General features: G+C 37.7%; 2 protein-coding genes across 3 annotated transcripts; both read right to left on the bottom strand.

The window, feature by feature from the left end:
- Positions 1 to 5,888: 5,888 nt before the first annotated feature.
- Positions 5,889 to 9,130, bottom strand: cdkn2d (cyclin-dependent kinase inhibitor 2D (p19, inhibits CDK4)). 2 transcript variants are annotated; one of them, XM_059339212.1, is made up of 3 exons: positions 8,942 to 9,130; positions 8,395 to 8,553; positions 5,889 to 6,837 (listed from the first exon to the last, which is right to left on the bottom strand). In XM_059339212.1, exons 2-3 carry the CDS (start codon positions 8,533 to 8,535, stop codon positions 6,484 to 6,486), a joined length of 495 nt encoding a protein of 164 aa, XP_059195195.1. In that variant the 5' UTR covers positions 8,536 to 8,553; positions 8,942 to 9,130; the 3' UTR covers positions 5,889 to 6,483. The 2 variants fall into 2 exon arrangements, with proteins under 2 accessions (XP_059195195.1, XP_059195204.1); XM_059339221.1 differs by having other exon boundaries at positions 8,395 to 8,549.
- A 382-nt stretch (positions 9,131 to 9,512) lies between these two features.
- On the bottom strand, positions 9,513 to 15,503 carry ap1m2 (adaptor related protein complex 1 subunit mu 2). Its single transcript, XM_059339198.1, has 12 exons — positions 15,293 to 15,503; positions 13,629 to 13,785; positions 13,345 to 13,412; positions 13,029 to 13,159; positions 12,779 to 12,926; positions 12,119 to 12,245; positions 11,882 to 12,024; positions 11,448 to 11,519; positions 11,122 to 11,280; positions 10,803 to 10,928; positions 9,855 to 9,930; positions 9,513 to 9,743 (listed from the first exon to the last, which is right to left on the bottom strand). Exons 1-12 carry the CDS (start codon positions 15,332 to 15,334, stop codon positions 9,718 to 9,720), a joined length of 1,275 nt encoding a protein of 424 aa, XP_059195181.1. The 5' UTR covers positions 15,335 to 15,503; the 3' UTR covers positions 9,513 to 9,717.
- Between the last annotated feature and the right edge of the window lie 4,641 nt (positions 15,504 to 20,144).

Raw genomic sequence — 20,144 nt, 5'->3', positions numbered from 1 at the left:
GATAAATAGGAACCTGCTCGTTTGTTTATGTCCCACTGCTTTCAATAAGATTATCCAGCCATGGCTAAAATTAACTGCATTTCCATGTGAAAATATCTAGTTTGGAAGCATATTCTAGGCACATTATTGCATATGGCTACACGGTACTGTAGTGGTTAGCACTTTTGCCTCACAACAAGATGCCGGTTTCGACTCCAGTCCAACTCACAGTCCAAAAACATGCACTCAGGTTTGATTGGTGACACGTTTCTGTCTCTATGTGTCAGCCCTGTGATAGTCTGGCACCCAATGTTAGCTGGGATCAGCTCCAGCTGCCCGCGACCCGAATGCAGATAAGCGGTTAAGGATACTGACTGAATGAATTATTGAATACTTCTAGGATTTAAAAACCTGAAACAAGGAAATAAGATAAAAGTTTCTGCACTGGAAGTGACCGTAGTTGCTCATGTTTAGTTTTAAGATGAAAAACATAGTAAGGGATGAAATGCTATCAATTGGATTCATTTTTGCTCAGAAATTCATCCGTTCAGCCTCCTGCATTCTTTTCTCTCTCGGTGTTCCCTCCTTGTTCCCTCGGTGTTCCCTGTGTGTACTTTTATACCTCAGCTGGGGCTTCTACTGTTCAGCCTGAACATTGCAGTCATGTCCTGGCTTGCATGGATACACAACAGGATCCTGTCAGTGAGTTTACGGACATACCTCAGTAATACTGGAGCGCACACTGACCTTCCCACACTGCCACACCTCTCAAGGTCATTAGATATAAAACTTTTTTGTATTTTTGTTTATTTTTTCCTTTACATTTTGTCATTCAAATGTTGTCGAAAAAAGACAAAGGAGCCGCGCATTGAATGGAAAATGCCGTAGTGCTTTGTCAATGATTCACCTATTTCTTCTTCTCTCTGGCAGTCAAGTGTGTCACCAGCGTTAACCAAAACAGATGAGATTGCATGATTGTGACTAAGGCTTGGCTAGAAATAACTAACAACATGTTGTGTCTCCAAGAGGGTTGTCAGGAGGGATCTCTTCTGTTAGAGGTGCTGTACTGACTTGAGTCTGAAATGCTGCTTGCACAGTGTGCCTTCAGGCCTGTTTGTACTAATGCAGTATTTAAATTAGAGTAGGAAAATCAGCCTGGAAGCTTCTTCCTGTTGTGAAGCGTAAAATGTCAGGATGCAGTCTCTGCAGGCTGTGATTCCCTGTAGAGTTATGAACGGGCGTGAAGTAAGTGTGAACTGAAGTGTAGACAGTTGACTTACCATGTGTGATTGTTGTGACAGTAAAGCGGTGTCAAAGTTCATAACTCATCAAATGTTTTATATTATTTTACCACTGAGTGACTACTGGTAGGTGTGGTTATTTTAAACACCCATAAAGAAGAACTCTGTGCAGCTTAAATGATTTGGATTTTTTGTGAAGTAAGTGTACCTTAATACAACACTTGCATACACATGCAGATGTTAAAAGTGTTATTGGTCACTATAATCATTCTTAAAGAGAGAAAACAGTCAGGGAATAACAAAAAGAGTTAATTTCAGAATAAAAAGACTGGCCTATTTGTCTAACTTAGACTGTTGAAGCTTCATATTACCTGAAATACCAACATCTAAATCATATTTCATCATATTTCATCATATTTATCTTAACAATTTGACATAAAAATGGATTAAAAGTTATGACATAAAACCCCAATGCTGATTCATTATGATGATTTTGATAGGCAACCAAATGAAATGCAAAATTATGAAATTTTTAGAAAATTGTTGGGAACATTTGAAAGAATAATATAAGAACACCTCTCCACGAAATATATAACATACAGTACCAGTCAGAAGTTTGGTCACACCTTCTCATTCAATGGGTTTCTTTATTTTTGTTATATTTTCTAAATTGTAGATTAATATTAAAGACATCAAAACTATGATTGAACACATAAGGAATTATATAGTGAACAAAAAAAAAGTTAAGCAAACCAGAATAGATTTTAGATTCAAAGTAGCCATCTTTTGCTTTGATGGTCTCAAACACATTGAGAAGGCAAGAAATTCCACTCATGTTAATATAAAACCATTCCAGGTGAGCAGCTCATGAAGCTGACTGAGAGAAGTATGCGAAGCTGTCATCAAAACAAAAGGCACTGTGAAGAATGTAAAATATAAAACATATTCTGGTTTGTTAATCACTTGTGTTGTGTTCTTTCATAGTTTTCATGTCATCAGTATTAATCTTCAATGTTGAAAATAAGAAAAATGAAGAAAAATGTCATTGAATGAGAAGGTGTGTCCAAACTTTTGACTGGTACTGTTTTAGCCATTTTAATACAGAAAAGTTACACATTATACCTTTAAAATGTTTGTCACTTTGAATTGGACTCCCCCCAGTGTTGTCGTCATGGTGTTTTCCCACACATCTGTATGTGTATGTCAGTGTGGGAGGAGGCTCATACTGGTTTTTCTTGTCCACTCCTTTTACTTCTTGCTGCTGGTAAACACTTCACTGTTGCTGTTAACCCTCCCAGCCTGCAGAACAAACGAACCACGGCTGAGTTTATACAGGGAGTGGTTGCACGTACACACACACACACACACACACACACACACACACACACACACACACACACACACACACACACAGTTGCTCAGTGAAGGAGCTCTACCTAGTGGCTGGGGGCAGCTCTGTCTAGATTATCATGTTTACAACTGTTTTGTGTGTTTATATTCAAATAATAGGTGAGATTGTGTGTCTTTACTACACAATAGATTGATGACGAAGACTAACTGGGAGAATATGGGTGGGGATATTTAATGACACCGCAACTACTTCTGCTGAAGTACGTTTAAGTATTCAACCTGTTGCTGCAGTAGAGTGAGTCCATGCCCAAAAGTCAAATACTGTGGTTGGCTGTACAGCTCCCTGCAGGTGTCCATGTGTTGGGCTATGTTAATCTGAAACAAGTAGGTGAAAACAACTTGAAACTCCAGACTGCAGTAGTGGAGACTAGCAACACATACTGTAAAAAACAAACTTGATTACATGTAAAAGATATTAAAATGTTACTTGATGAAAGCGCATAACTATTGGAAAAATGGACATAAAGTATCAAACAAAGTACTCATAAGGCAGAGAAATGTGAGTCATGGGAGTAGTTAAGGTCATCAAAAATATCAACACTTTGATACTTTTTCTGTTAATCTTACATTTACTGTAGCTAAAGTAACAAAGCTATGTAAAAAAACAGATTCACAGTCAGATGTTAAGCAGCATTATTGGCATAGAGAATGTGTAGGCTTATTTGGTAGGGAAAACATTTAAGGATGAGTGATAATAGGGGATCATACAAAGTTGCTGAAGACATCAAAGTGTGACCTTGCCCTAATAAGGACTGGGGTAATAACAGCCGCCCGATTGATTCTTAGGCTAGAAAAGTGGGTCCCCCACAAAATTTAGGCAATGGCTGGACCTTATGTCAGAGATACTGAATATGAGTACATGTTAGACAGAATTAATAATGAAAATGAGAACTTTAAAAAGTCATGGGACCACTTTTTTACCTATTGTAATGTGAATTTATCGCGACGAGGCAAATATGCTACTGTGGTGCCTGAAATGTTATCCTACTCTGGTCTTGCGTTTCCTTGTTTTCTTTTCCTTTTTTAGGATTTTTTGGTTGAAAACTCACTTGTTGGAAACTCACTTGTGATCAATCTTGGGACATAATACTGTACTGTATAATACCAATGCTGTCTACTGTATTGTTGTTGTTGTTGCTGTTTTTTACATGAAAACTAAATAAAAAGTGGAAATACAAAAAAAAGAGTGATAAAAATATTAACATATTTTGTATATAATCATATTTTGTGTGCCTAGGACTGTTTGTCTCTGTTCGCTGTGTGAACAAAAGAGGTCAAAGTATGCCTTTTTAAATATAAGCAGTGTATCAAAGTGTTGAATTTTTATTATTGATGTATAAGTAGAATTTCAATGTATCTGCTAGAACTGAAGCAAATCTCAAGTACTTCATATTTTCTGGGGTACTTTAATGTATAACCTCAAATCATATCTTGCAAGATTATATAGTTTGTGTGTAATATTTTTTTACTAGTGAACTAGTAACTTTAGAGGAGTAAAAAGTACAATATTTTCATCTGAAATGGAAGTTTTAAGTGGCACAAAATGGAAATACTCAAGTAAAGTAGCCTACAAGTATTTTATAATTCTACTTCAGAACTGAGTACTAAGTTATTTTTCTCTGTAAAATCAGCTGGTCAGAGTTTTGAATTAATGTAAATATGTTTCACATGATGATAGTGAAGAGATACACATGACACACATGTAAGCTACCAGTAACATACATGGTCTCTGTGTGACATCATGAGGCTCCACACAGCGGCCCGGCAGCACAGTAGATGAACTGTAACTCCTTTCTCGGCCGGTGAAGTTGGCCCGTGGCTCACAAGCAAACAAAATGCCCATTGTACTACCGCGGCCCCCACAAACATCAGCAAACTGTGCCACCGTTACCTACAAGCCCTAACACAACAGGGCCCTCATTCATTTTGAGCTCCAATCCTGATATCTGTTCGACCTTTCAGAGGCATTCCAGTGTGCCGTTATTATAAATGTCCTTGATGAATCACCTTGGGGAAGAGCTGAACACTCGAGGATGCATGTAGATAAGAGAGATACAGTCAGCACACTGGTTTGCCTCTTAAAGGGACAGTTTGCCTCAAAATCAAAAATACATATTTTCCTCCTACCTGTTATGCTATTTATCATTATAGATTGAGTTGCAGAGTGTTATGGATATTAGCCATATGTATTGCCTCTCTACTTTAGCTTCTATGTGAAACTCACAACAAGGTCTGTGGATTATCTTCAGTAACGGGTCATGATTTCTGGAAAGAGACGTTGCTGTTGAGTTTGTTAAATCTAGTTTTTTGGCTCTTTGAACACTACAAGCAGAGATCTGTTCTCTGTTACTCTACAGCTGATTACACCAACACTCTGCAACTCACACAAAAACAGTTAGCTTGATAAATAGCACTAAAGATAAGAGGATAAATGTGTACGTTTGGGGGGATTTTGGAGTAAATACCATTTACATTCTTTATAATCTGATGTATTGTAGATTATGAAGTAATGAATGTGGGTAACAAAGGCAAACTTACCAGAAATCCATTTTATTTATGCTTTAACAGTGTTTCTTTGGTTCTCCATGCCAAAAAAAGTACTTTTAATAGTACAACTGGTTCCTTTTTTCCCCCTTTTTTCTCATGAATCTCCAAAATGAAGCAATACCTACAATAATTTCACCTATGGTTATTGATATTTAAATATTTATCATAGGTCAGAGCAAAACAAAAAAATGCTGATTAAAGAGGAGCACAAAAACATATTTGTAGAGCAGGATGTTGTTTTGTCATCTTCCTTATCTTGTTAATCATAAACATTGTGTGACCCCAAAGATTTACCTTGTTACCCCTTTATGGGGGAACCTCCCGCTTCATAGTAGTATACTATGAGAAATATCAATATTTCCTAGGTAACAATGTGAGTTCAATTGTTCAGTCTGTGTGTTTTGTTTTGTGTTTTCCCAGCTGTGAGACTAATTAAGATTTATTAGTCCCACAGCTGGGAAATGTGCAGTGTTACAGCAGGAAAGGGGATAATGCAATAACTAGAAGCATCAGTCAAACAAGATAGATAAAAGTCTAACGTCCTAAATACACGTTTAAAAGAAACATCTTCCCCAAATAGCCAAGGTAAAGACCTCCATGCCCTCAATAGCAGCAGCCCAGAAGATCTACACCAGCTTACCTGACGGCCTTTCCTCCTTCAGGATAGTTGAATCAGTACCCAGTTTAAAATTAAAACTATGACTTCAAGACTTCAAGTTCAACACTTTATTTTGTGTTTTCTTCTTCAAATAGTAAAGTGAATAAGCTCACTTTTGTTTTAAAAGTATTTATATAAATAACATTTCAACAAATCACAATAAATGTTGCTATTTACAAAGTCACAGGAATATTCAGTCCTATTCCAACAATAAATAAGAGTTAATTCAAAGTCTAAGTACATCTAATTAAGAGAAACAAAACTATGAAAAGCAATCAGGGTGCACCATGTCAAGTTTTGTAAAAGTGTTTAAAAACACACGCAAGGTATCAACTGTTACACAATGGAAATAATTACAAAAACACTGGGGAAACTATCTACAAATGTGCACTCCCAATCAATAGGGACAACAGAGATATATAAGGTGCCTAAATTGCACTGTGCAAAAGAGGTGTCTACTGTATATAGCCACCCATCCACTGAAAATAAGCTGCCAGGACAATATTTCCTGTGACACATATTAATGCTGAGCCACTATTAACAAAAAATAATCCTTTACACAGCAATGAATTCAAGTCACCAGGTTTGAAGCAAAAACGAGAAGTTAGATCCAGGTTACCCAGAAGGCACCCATCACCGGACTCCTGACTAACTATGAATGTGAGCGAAAAGCAAGTCAATCATATCAGGCACACATGAAGCTCGGGCCACGTCTATCGCCGTCTGGCCGCTGATGTTGGCGTGCTTCAGGTCGGACCTCGGCGCCAAGAACTCCACAACATCCCGGTGGCCTTCCCGGATGGCAATGTGGATAGGCAGGGCGCCACTCTGGTCCGGGATGTTCACTGAAGCACCGTACTCCACCAGAACCTGCAGAGTGTCCAGGAATCCCGTTCGGGCTGCGTCATGGACAGGAACGATCCCGTGTTTGTCCTGGATGTTGGGGTCTGCGCCTTTCTCCAGCAGCAGGCTGGCGATGTTGGAGTTCCCCATCATCATCACCTGCAGGACGCATCAGAGGAGAAGAGAGCGCACAGTAAGTTTAAGTCACTTCCAAGAAAATCTATAAAGTGGGACCTGGTGTAGAATTGAATTAATTAATACAGTCACTGTGTTTAGTATTAATGAGAATCAAAAAAAACTTTAGGACTGTTAGTTGGACAAAACAAGCTATTTTAATGCGTCTCCTTGAGTATGGGAAACCACATGGATTTTTAAAAAATCTTTTATAGACTAAACCACAAAAAAAATGAACAAACGCAATGCTAGAGAAAAGCTTTGTTAATTGCAGCCTCATAATAACAAAGTACAGCCTTAGAAAAGACCACAAAGATCACCTCTCTTAATCTGTTTAAGCTTAAACTGAATATGACGGCCTTCATTGAGGAAGAATTTATTTAAAGAGCTGTTATATTAGACTTGAATTATTTTAAAAAATAATTAATAAATTAACAACTGAGTGTATATATATATCCTCTTTTTTTAGAACCAACCTTTTTTGTCCCACAGAATATCAAATGTACACTGTACATTACATAATGTTATCCCTTCTTACCCCACCAAATGCTATATAATATTTTTAATTTGCTATATTAATACAGATAACTCTGTGACATTACTTAATCACAGTATACTATATTATTATTATTATTAATAATAATAATAATAATAATAACAATAATAATACATCGCATTTATATAGCGCTTTTCTAAACACTCAAAGACACAGGGTAATAAATACATAAACAGGGGGAAAAGTCAGTGGTTGTGGGCGCATTTGAAGAGGTGAGTTTTGAGGGTTTATTTTTAAGATGGACAGTGAGGGGGAGTTATAAATGCCTATCATATTAATTGTCATAATTTTTAGACCTAGAGAGTCGAAATTTGAAATATTCTACATTGTGCTGGAGTTTACTTCCGTTTCCAGGCATTTAGATTTGATTGCTACATAGTGCATATATCTCAGATTGTGTCTTCATACACGGTGCTTATAATGGGCGACTTTTCGAGGGAAAAAAAACAAGGCAGCCATCTGCATTGTTATGACAAGATGAAAAGAGAGGAGTCTCTAACCAATGCCATCGTGCATATATCTGTGCAGTTAATAGCTCTGTAAATATCAGGGTCAGTGACAAATAAGGGTTGGCAAGATGTCAAATGATGTAACCACAAAAAAATGATAAATATTAATTACTTCATCCACCTACACTGTATTTAAGTGGACTTATACATATGACTACTTCATTCTAAAACATCAAATTACATTTTTTTCTGAGTGTTTCTACATTTACACATTTCATCAATATTGAGCAGAACATATTCTAAAAACAACCATTTTTTTCTAAAGTTTTGACAAATTATGTAAAATTTGTTACATACCATAGTGTTACAATGTAAACGTGGATTGTATTGTTTCCTCATTTTAGTTCTCATTTATTTTCCTGTATATAATCAGATTTTTATGGGAAAAAATTACTGGTTATACCAACTGACACTGGATTAGATCATTTCATTGACCCATTAACCACATCTAAACGTTTTTGTGCCTTTGGTCCTCACCTGTAGCGCAGTCCTGCCAAATTCATTGAGAGTATCCGGGTGCACACCGCATTCCTCCAGGATCCTTTGCACCTCGCTCCTATTCCCTTTGGCTGCTGCCGCCGTCAAAGCTTTACCGGCATCCATCTCACTAAGGACCATTATAGTCTCTCTTTCTGTCTGGTCAGGGTGAGATGTACAACAGTCGTTACACCAACACTCAACCATGCGCTGCTTGTAATGGCAATTAAAGTCTAACATGACAGTAAACAGATGAAGTCCGGATCCAGGAAGATTAACTCCGCTAGCTTGCTAACTAGCTACCGCAGCATCCGGCTAACGTAAGCTTCTGTTCCCCGTTGACGCCATGTTATCTGACCGTGCTAGCGTACTGCTATACATCGGGTAGGTGTTCACACATAGTAAGTTTAAACAACAAAGCTCTGAAAACATTTGTTATCCCCAGAGAGAGAGACAAGTCGCGTCCACTGAATCTCACAAACAATTAGCATCCAGGCTAACCGCTAACACTAAAAAGAGACCAAGCTGTAGAGGTTTTTAAGCGTACCTTGTTCGGTTCCTTAAGATCCACAACGTCGCAGTGGTTTGCTATCCCGCTGTTTCTAAAGACCAGTAATTTCAAATAAAATCCAAACTAGGAAAGTTTATCAACATTAGAAAATACATTTGCGCGCTGAGATCCACACAGCGGTGTCTCCAGACTACAATTTACAAACATTGGAGAGATCACACGCCGACCAATCACAGCTCGCCCAGAGGGTGTTGCTCTTCCATATATGGTAAAAGAGGCGGGGTTACAACTCGGTTACTACACTATCACTGTGGTAACAGCAGCTGTCGGCCAATCAGAGCACGTAGTGAAGAAAGCGGGCGATTTGTATACGTTGATGTCTTCAAAGGCAGTTCATTCACATTTCTGACCTTTAGTTGTATTTCTCCAGAGGCAAGTGTGGAAAAAAGGCGGGTGTAAGTTTTTAATTTAGGCGGAATTTAGTGACTGTGATTGCACAATGCATGACAATAGTATGAGGACAAAACCCGTCCTTATGTGGTGATGCAAACTCATGAAATAAACAAAAGGGCACAACATAAATACTAAGGTTACTAATGACAAATAGTTTAAAAAGTAATAATTTCATTTAGCATTTAAATAATTTCCAGTGGTCTTACAATAGACACATTAAAATCAAGTTGCACACACATTTCATAGACATTAAATAGAGCAGGTGAAATTTAAAGACATTCTTTCAGTCCAGTTAAAGTGATCATTTATGTTCCTCTGGAAGTCCTTTATGTGAGGAATATACAGTGATCTCTCAGCCTTTACACATTGGTCCTCAGCTGGTAGTCTAAATAAAAAGAAGAAATTATTATTATCATTCAATGTATTCATCCATCTGACAAATATATAGTATATATCATCCTGAAACAGTATGTTCTGAAGAAAAATATTAATGTACCTCCACTCTGTGTAATGTACCGGACCCATGGTAAAGCCTGATAACCACTTTTCTCAATGATCTTCATATATCGCACCTGGGTAAGACAAAGACAAAAACATGTTGAGACACAAATGTGCATCAACAATTAAAATTAAATCTATTTTGGAAGTCTCAGCACACATATCTGCTCTGACAAGGCCTGACTTGAATATTCACGGGCTGTTAACTAAGCAAAGCTGTGAACATGTCAGGTGATAGCTAGAGCTTGATAACTGTGCGTATCATGGGTAGAGATTGATATAAACAAGATACACCCAATAAATCATGCTGTGACAGGCCTCAGATGCAGAGTAACTGCTCTCAAATGGACTTGACTCATACAACCACAGGCTATATTCTACGGTTGTTTTGACATTAAAGAAGTGGCTCAGCATAAAAAAAAAATGAAGAAAAAAATAAAATAAAATGTATAATAATTTATAATAAAAAAATCTAATAATTCAAATGTCTTTCAAACATTAAAAGTGACTCAAAGGGCTTCACAGTATGGCATTAAAAAATAAAATACAAAAGCAAAATATTTTTTTAATAAAACTTCACAATAGAAAAAATACACAAGATAAACAAGTTAATAAAAACAGAAAAAATATACAATAAAAGACAGAGAAAAAAATATATACAAATAGTAGAAAGAGAAAAAAGTATAAAATAGAAAGAATAGAAAGAATTAAAATATTTTTCTCTTCTTTCCATGAAAGTATTGTGATAATGTGATTTATTGTTGACAGATAAAGTGAATCTCTTTTCAAAACTTAACTTATTTATCAATCTCTTCCAAACAACATATCACAATGAAAATGAAACCACAATCAACAGAATATTGTGTCTGAAAGCAAAATTATTCAAACTTTATGGGTGACTGTGTACATTAACTAAGACCTTAAATAAACATAAACACACACAAACCTGTATTCCTGAGACTGTGAAGTATGGGATTTCAAATTTGACTGTAATAGGAGGTTTGCCTTCAAGCTCATCGTTCTCCACACTGGGCAGACCAAAATGAGCTCTCATTAGAAACTCTTTACCTCCCTGGATAGATTGATGGACACAGATAAATGGATAGACAAACAAACACAGAGATGGACAGACAACAGAAAGACAGAGATAGAGAGAGAGAGCGAGAGAGAGAGAGTTAACTACAAAACACATTAAAGTTTTTGTTCAGAATGTGTGCTTTAGTGCAATGAACATACAAATCTTGATGTGTGTGTGAATGTCTTACAGGGAAAGACTTGATGGTCCACACCACCATGTTCTTCTCAGGCACATATTTGGCGTTTCCTGTGCTGGTTTTGAACTTCGGTGAGTCGGCATCACTGGGGACGGGGACTCTCACCTCTACATTATTTGCCACAGACTGTTTCTTAAATTGTCCCTTTGCCTAAAAACACAACACAACAGTTACTGTGAAGCCAGTTAATGTGTATACAGTTAACAAAACGTTTGACCCAACTTTTAAAAGCACAAATCTCTATTGACACAAAACATTTATAAGAAAGGCCTGTAGTATTTTTTGCCACTGTCGTTAAAAATACAGTGGGTCAGTACCTTAACCATGATTTCCACTCGACTGTGAGAGAATTTCTCTATGACTGATTCAATCCAAATCAGAGGTTTCACCTGTAAGAGATGAAGGAAAGGGTTTCAGCATATACACAATTAAAACAACAGAAAAAAAGCTTTCTTGAGTTACATATGCACATTATTCAGTATTAATTCATGTGTTTACATGCATAGCACTACAAGGCTCATTAAGGTTTTCAGAGCTGCACTATAGACTCAATATTTCTGCACATACACATTTGCATAATGAACAAATCAAATATATGGCCAAAAGTACTCAATTGCTTTTATACGTAATTTCAATGAGTTTGTGTGTTATCTATTTCATATAAAAATCTATCTATCTAAGCACATGTGGATGGTGTAAGTGACAAATATAAATGTTTCAGTATGAATACAAGGTGCTGAATGTGACTAACATGGGTATTGATGCGGTAGGACATGAGTTCAGACTCTCCATCTGGAGGAATGAAGGAGATTGTTCGGTCGCTCTCAAAGCGAGAGAGACGGACACACTGGTGGAACTTCACATCCTCCATCACCACTGTCTTCCCCTTGTCACCTGAGCAAAAAACAATATAATCAGTGGAATTAATTTGAATATCCAGCTAGATAAGTGGAGTAACAGGTGGATGTGGTTATGGCTGTATACGTACGTCCGGTGAGAGCGAAGAGGACTCGATCGTTGAGGCCCAGCCGCAGTTCAGGCATCCCAGAGAGCATCGTTTTCAGCTTGATGCTGCCCACGATGTCACTGCTCATCACGCTGCCATTGGCATTCACCTGAACAAACACATGGACCGATTATAAGACAATAGGAACAAGACATTCAACTCAATGAGGGTCAGGTCTATTTGTAGTATTTTTTACATCTATTTGTAGTCATTTTGCATCTCTTTGTGGTTGTTTCGTGTCTCTTTGTGGTCATTTTGCATCTCTGTGAATGTTTTGAATCTTTTTTTGTCATTGTGTTACTTTCTGAGGTTGTTTTGTATTTAATGTTGGTCGTTTTGGGTGTCTTCACACTGGTTAACCATCTATTTTTAGTTTTTTTTACATCTCTGTAGTTTTTTGCATCTATTTTTGTGGTTTTGCATTCCTTTGTTGTTGTTTTGTGTCTCTTTGTAGTCATTTTCTGTCGTTTGTAGTCGGTATGTGTATGTTTTTGGTCATTTTGTGTCCATTTTCAGTAATTTGGCGACTCTGTAAGGTCGTGTCTATAATCAATTTGTGTTGTTTGTAGTGGTTTTGTTTGTGTTTGTGGTCATTTTGCATCTCTTTGTGATAATTTTGTGTGTGTATGCAGCCTGTCTTACCAGCACGTTGATGGACTCGATGACATCAATAAAGACCTCGTTCTTCTTGTACTTGATGCCCTCTGACCTCCAGGAGACAGCATTGGTGACGGTGGTCGGCACTTTGGACTTTGCCACCTCGAGCTTGGCACCTTCCTGAGTAATGTATCTACAAGAGGTGAGATAAAAAATGGTTAAATAACAGACTCTTTGTCAAAATACAGAATACTAATATACACATGTACAGTGTGTGCATCTTGTGAAGCCTCACTCCTGTAGGATCTTGCTGTCGGTCGTCTGAGGGAATCCAAAGTCCATTAGCTCATCCAGCAGCTCGTAGACGACCACAAAATTATCCTGAATGCTCTCCTCCTCCAGCTCTTTGAAGTACTCTGTGAACACCTGAATAAGACACAACAGCCTCATCTGTGACAGCTCTGAGTAACTGCCAGCTTTTACTTTGGATTATCACTAACTGCCAACTTTCACTGGCTCTTCACACAAATGCAAGTTTATCCCTCAAAACTGTACAACAAACATTCATACAAACATTTAAATTAGAAGTCATCAGTGTGTGTGTGACTCACCTCCACTAGTTTGTATAGAAATGAGTACACGAGGGAGGCATTGGAGTTCTTGTTTGTAGTGGCGACCACTGAGCAGAGATCAGGTCAAGGAGTATTCTATACATCGTTTGTTACAGTTAAGATTAAATCTTATTGTTCAGTTTCCTACAGTTTATTTCTAAGGACATAATCCAATAATCTGATGTTAATGGATTACATTTGGGCCTCATCTATCACAGGTTAAAACTGACTACATTTCTTTATTATCTTTATTTCTTCACGTCTCTCAGTAAATATAAGGATACAGTACAGATTGCTGTGTTTGATCCACATGAAGTGCACGTTGCCGTGTGACAGTACAGGACAGAGGAGCCCTTCCTCTTCGTGTTGCATGAGTAGAGGCAGGAAGTGGTCGATCTCCGCCATGTCCACATCGCCTTTGTAGTTCCGACAAATCAACACCTGAGTGGTAAGAATAAAGACAGATGGTCAGACAACTGTTTGTTCATATTACTGTGACAATACCAAATCTCATTGACTGCAACTGTCATTAAAATATTTTTTTCAATTATTATAGCCATGAATTTTTTTTATTGTTATTTGATTTGTATGTACCTCAGCACCATTGTAAATAAAGGTTCTACCTCAATGGATTTTCCAAAGTTAAAATTATTGAAAAAATAAAATACATTTTAAACAAAATATGGCTATGAGTTCTATGACTCAGTTTTACTCCTGAGTATTGCACCATTGCATCATGGGAAAATGTGACTTAAAATCTGTTTAAATTACAAGAAATAATGTCATGAATATAGAAATTAGGTTTTGTCGCAATAAATTATTCAAACAACATACAACCTGCTGTCGACCAGATCTTAAAAGAAATCTGTTATCAACAAAGATGAAACAATATTTCATCTGTGTGTCTCAAACAAAGCTTTTTATTATGAACCACAGTCTTTGTGTCTCTTTTCATGAGTACACTGACAAGTTGATGCTAGATATAAGGAATGGTCCCTTATTGTTATATATTCTTATAGTTGATTAAACGATTAGTCAAATGGACTGTGATTTCAATAATAATCATAGCCAAGTCATTTTTCAAAGAAAAATATCAAATAGTTTTGAGTTCCAGCATCTCTGTTGCCATGATTTGTTCATTGTATGTGAGAGAGGCTTCCATGCCTCTTCTCAGGCCTGCTTCTCCAAACTGGGGAGTGATGACTGCCATATACTGTAGGAAATAAACAGACTCAGGATAAACACCTCATACGACCCTTACTTCAATAAATCCGAACTATCCCTTTAAATAAATAAGTGGGGACCACGCTAGTTCTGTCACTGACCTCTGTAAGCCTGCAGACCTATTCTACTTTAAAAACAATGACCTATTATACTAGATCGAAAAGCTAAAATTACAAAGATAAGACATGCGTAACAGGTGACCTGCAAACCTGACACCTGTAGGAGATGATGATCAAATAAACTAAACGCCTCATGTCTTCAGTTAGCACACCCTTTTATCACACAGAACACCTGAAACCATGTGTACTTCCATATCTCTGTGACACTAACTTGTGTGTCAGGTTACGCTTCCTGTTTGTGCCATCATGCATTGTTAATAAATAAAAGATGGTGACACAGATGCCATGACTGGGTGCTGTAGGTTAGGTGCTGCAACACAGTTGGTCACTTTCACTGAAGTTATTTGAGGCTGCAGCCTGTATTTCCACTAACATACGTGTATCCGGAAGTAAAGCAGAAAAGGTCGATGAATGAGTGTGTTGCAAGCTCTTCATTAATTTTTAACGACGCAAACGCTATTAATGTTTAACATTTAAAGCAACAGTTAAAAGCAGCAACTAAAAAACTCTAATCCTAAATGTGTATGGGCCTAAATGTGGGGTTTTATAACGCGTGTCGCTGAAATTAAGTCAGTGTGTCCAATCAGCTCCAGCATTAATCTTACCTTCCCCTTCAGATCCAGCACAAATATAGCGGAGGCAGACATCGTGCCTGAACCCACAGTAGATCAACACGCGAGGCTACAGAGCACACAAAGTCAGATTAAAGTTCAACTCGAGTTCTTCACTTAAACTTAAAGTCGCTCCGTCATCCAAACTGAAGACATTTATCCGCCTGAGGTGGTCATGGACTCCTGCGTCTCTTTTTCCTGAAGGTGCCGTGACGTCATCGTATGCAGGTAAAACATTCACCAGCTCGCTCACCTGAGAAAAGAGGCGGAGGAGGAGGAGGAGGGTGCACTGCCCAGTGTGTCCGCTAGAGGGCGCAACAGACACACAAATCAGAGCAGGGATGAGAAGCGTGTGCTGACTTTATAACCTCTGAATACTGTTGATGGATGTCTGTGCTTGGTTTTCCCCAATAATTCATCATTTGGTTTCTCCGGTGATGGAAGATGTAGGTAATAAGTGCTATGGTCTAAAAATACTCTGTTAAAAGTGAAAGCCATACATTAAAAATGCTACGAAAGCAAAAGTAAAGTATCAGTTTTAGCCTCAGATATATATAAAAAAAAAAAAAGTATATTCTTTTTTGATAAAGAAGTATAAAGTAACAGAAAATGGAGATAGCCAACTCAAGTAAAGTACCTCAGAATACCTCAAAATTATTAACTACAGTTTAGTATTGAGGCTAAGTAATTGTACATAGTTATGGAGATATACCTTAAGTGCCAAAAGTAAAACATGTCATTATGCAGATCTCATTATTTCAGAACACTACATATTATGTCACTGGATTATTCCCGCACATTTACCAGCTGCGTCTCTTATGTTACAGCTGGTAAAGGTGGTAGTAAATTACAACTACACTATATAATGCTTAATCTATAATAGACCTTAATTTAGTAGTTATATTGTATTTTCTATTGATAAAGTAATAAAGCAAAGTAACTACCGTTGTGTAATAAGTGTAGTGGAGTAAAACGTTTATTATATAAAATAAGTGTCCCAACATTGTACTTGAGTAAATACACTTAGCTACATTGTACCACTGCCTTTATCCTAAATGGGAAAATGTTTTGTCATAGATCTACAGCTGTACAGATAATGATTCCAAAATATGAACAAAACTGAAAACTGTTAATATGATGTCATTGTAACATGATGAATTTCATCATTTTACATAAACATTGTGTAACAATACAGGAGTCATCTATGATCCATTTACTACAAACCTTATACAAATTAGTATTTATTTTTTGTCATCTGAAAACTGCATGCTATACCTGACAGTTATACTGGCTTTTAACATTATAGAACAGGTAATAATAAAGCTATAGTGCACCTTTCTGAAACCTGTGAAAAAGTTACAAATGTCCTTGAAACACAATAACAGTGTGGTGGCCTTGATTTAAGACATCATTACCTCATGATGACCTCATGAAACATTTTTGCAGTTTTGCAGAACATGCTTGGATTTTTTGTTATACTATAAAGTATTTTTTTCTTTGATGCTCCTTATCGAACACCTTTGTGTGTGCATATAAACACTTCTTTCACTATGAAAGAACAAAGTAAGGTTATCAGGTCAGTCTGAACTAAAAGTGCAGCAGCTAAAGACATTTGTGGTCAGTCACTTATTGAGCAGAGGAGGAAAAAACTCATCCACCCCCACAGAGACGAGGGTCAAAGAGTCCCCAAAGGGTGGAGTTTCTGGCTTGACTGGATCCAGTTCTTGTCACACCACTAAAGATTTCCTTATTGGTTTGTCCACATGGTCTATAGTGATTCCCAAAAGCTCGGAGTGACTGATAGAAATCTCACATTAAATGTATTGAAGAAGAAGTTTTCCTCATGTAATGGATAAATTGTTGACAAAGCATGCATTCAACTTAGGCTGTTGGATATATAGTTTTTAAAAAAGTATATATATATATATATATATAGGCATATATATATATATATATATATATATATATATATATATATATATATGCATCATTTTTTTATTATTACATATTCCCTCCCCTCAGTTCTAAAACCCAGTAAAAAAATATTGATGTCTACTCATGCATAATCTGCACAATGTAGAGACGTCTTCAACTTCTTCTTTTTCATCATCTTTTAAAAGTATTACATGTCCTTAAGGGGCTACAGTCCTTTATTTTGGCCATTATTTGTATTTTCCCTTGATACAGCTAATTGATAGTAAATCTACCTTTATCTGGGAGTGTGTGACCTGCAGCCTCTGGCCTCAGGGTTGCAGAAGCACTTACTGATCACATGCTCGGCGTATTTCTTAAGCCATAAACCTTGCTCTACAAGATCTCCATGTATTACCAGCCCCCTCTGCCCTTTGGGCCTCCCTGCGTGGTATTGTGCCCCAGCTCCCAGCTGCCTTCGTCCCTATTCCGCTGTCTGCTTCTTATCAGCCATGTGTAGGAAGGCAGGGACTAAGAATAACACGCGGCCATGATGGAGGCGTGTGAATGTGTGTCTCTGGGGCCGGATGGACATCAGTCTTTTCCCACTCCTTTTGTCCATATACATTTGGCTCTCCTTATCTGGACTCTGTTGATCTAATGACCATAATCTGAGCAATAAATGATAAAAACACGCCTTATACAGGATATGAACTATAGTAAGACGACCATAAAGACCTTTCTAAAGCATTATTCAAAACAGACATGTGCTGCATGAAACCAGACATTTTGACCCACTTCCCAGCTTGTCTGCATTTTTTTTTTTTTTGCTTTTTCCAGTCAAGGTTAGTATCTACAAATATTTGGGTTTCAAATGTCGACCGCCCAAATCTATCTGAAGTTGCAGGATGAGTATTTTTCCGTAATGTAAACATCATGGTTATTCCCATCAGCCTCAACCACACATAGTATGTTTAACTCTCCCTCCCCGGCTCATGTGATCTGGATTATAGAGGATCCCCTTATAGTGGCTGAGGTCCAACACAAACATATGGAAACACTTCAAAGTCAGCCAAGATGAAAAAACGTGACTTTTCTTTTCTTTAGTGCTGCAACTGTATATTTGACCTAGGTCTACTTTTAAACGGGAGCTGCTGTTCCATTACTGTATGGCTGTATTGTTTTTACATACAAAGGCATTCTCTTAACTTTTATTTTAATGGATTATTTGAGTTATCTGGTGTGTTTTATATAATCTCAAAGGGCTTTACAGGCCACAAGAAAACAGGACAGTAATTTTATTCAAAGAAAAATTATTATTGTGAGTATATAACAGTATTAGGATATCTCGTAGGATTGAGATGGTTGAACAGAATGACTATGAATGAGTATTTGTACAGGTTCAGTCTGTTCTCATTTATGGTTTGTATGATTTCTAATGAAAAGTAAAGCACTGGAATCCATAGGTATCCCACAAAATTTTGTTTAGTGACGAAGCAATGTAATGCAAAAGCTACTTAAGTCGCCTGTCGGAAATCCCCGCTCTGTCAACCAGGAGTTCGGGACTTCCCGTTGTTGGAAGTTATATCTGGAAGTAATGTTTTTTAAGCCTCACCCTCTTCCTTTAAGAAAGGAGGTTTTTTTTAACTAAAGCTACTGGTTTTAAAACATTAATGTGCTTAAACAGTGATCGTGACATATCATCAATATGTTGAAAACAGTGCTCGTCACATCTCGTACGAATGTCACTGCAAAAGTTCTCGTTGGAAATCTTCCGAACTCCTTCATGAGAATTTGTTGACAGGTTATTGTATGAAGAATAGGACAGAGAGGGGCAACCTGCAGGAAGAGGGCTTTAAGGACTCTTAAAGTGGAAAGATACTGCCAGGGACAGAGCAGTTTAGCTCAGCATGTTGGCTCTGAGCGAAAGAGATATTAGTAAGGTTTCCTGGAAATCATCAGGTGTGGAGGAGACAGCATTTCTCTTGTCACATGTCCCGGTTGAGTTCAGTCATATTTAGAGCTGGGTGTCGTTTAAAAATACATGATATCAGCACCCTTAAAGCGATATTGATACCAGTGGAGTTCTTCATTTGATACCTTTTTTTCCTGCTTCATTTGAAAGCTTAGGTAGCAGCATTTATTTGCATGAAACTTAAAGTGCCACCATCAATCCTCCCCATTCAAATGATTTTTACACAAATTACATGCTTGAATTTCACTGCAAAAGTTCTTGTAGGAAATCTTCCGAACCCCTTCATGAGATTATGTTGACAGGTTATTGTATGAAGGATTGGACAGAGATGGGTGAGCTGCAGGAAGAGGGCTGCCATGCCAAATACTGCCATTTTTTCCTTTTTCCAGGAAACTGCTGACCCCAGCTTTAAGGACTCTTAAAGTGGAAAGATACTGCCAGGGTCAGAGCAGTTTAGCTCAGCATGCTGGCTCTGAGCGAAAGAGATATTAGTGAGTTTTCCTGTGATACGTGCCTCGATTACGACTTCTCAGTGCTGGTTTTGTAATTGACACTTGATAGCCAACAGAGCTGCTCATGACTTTCTCTGCCTCTCACTGATACAGCCGATCATCCTCAGCTGGATTTTTTACAACACATGTAAAAGTTGCATCCTCCTGCCTCTGGGCAGCCGGAGATGCTGCAGTTCAGCTTGTCAGGTCGTCAAGAGGACACCAAACGGGTTGTTGTTGTTGTTACCTTATCATAGGTGCAGTTGGTAACCACTACAGGGGATTATCTATCCTCCATCCACCTCCCGCTGTCAATTTTTGAGGACACTCCCATTCGCTTACGAGTCGGTGGTGTGAGATGAACTCCACCCTTGGACTTCCAGCTGGCCAATAGGAAGACAGCGAGCGTATATGTAAATAGTGAGGTGAGCGGAGGATGTGGATGACATGCATAGCTGGGGACAGGTGT

Source organism: Centropristis striata, chromosome 1 (assembly GCF_030273125.1).
Source record: "Centropristis striata isolate RG_2023a ecotype Rhode Island chromosome 1, C.striata_1.0, whole genome shotgun sequence".
In the NCBI taxonomy this organism is placed as follows: domain Eukaryota; kingdom Metazoa; phylum Chordata; class Actinopteri; order Perciformes; family Serranidae; genus Centropristis; species Centropristis striata.
The sequence above is the reverse complement of the archived record's forward strand: the minus strand, read 5'-3'. Positions and strand labels throughout refer to the sequence as shown.

Bases quoted from the DNA above. Each gene is read 5' to 3' on its own strand.
- cdkn2d (XM_059339212.1), bottom strand. From the start codon at position 8,535: ATGGTCCTTAGTGAGATGGATGCCGGTAAAGCTTTGACGGCGGCAGCA. The intron at 6,838-8,394 runs GTGAGGACCAAA...TGCGTCCTGCAG, and splicing joins TTGGCAGGACTGCGCTACAG to GTGATGATGATGGGGAACTC.
- ap1m2 (XM_059339198.1), bottom strand. From the start codon at position 15,334: ATGTCTGCCTCCGCTATATTTGTGCTGGATCTGAAGGGGAAG. The intron at 12,246-12,778 runs GTAAGACAGGCT...GTGTTTGTTCAG, and splicing joins TCGAGTCCATCAACGTGCTG to GTGAATGCCAATGGCAGCGT. The intron at 10,929-11,121 runs GTAAGACATTCA...CAATCTATCCAG, and splicing joins GGACCATCAAGTCTTTCCCT to GGAGGTAAAGAGTTTCTAAT.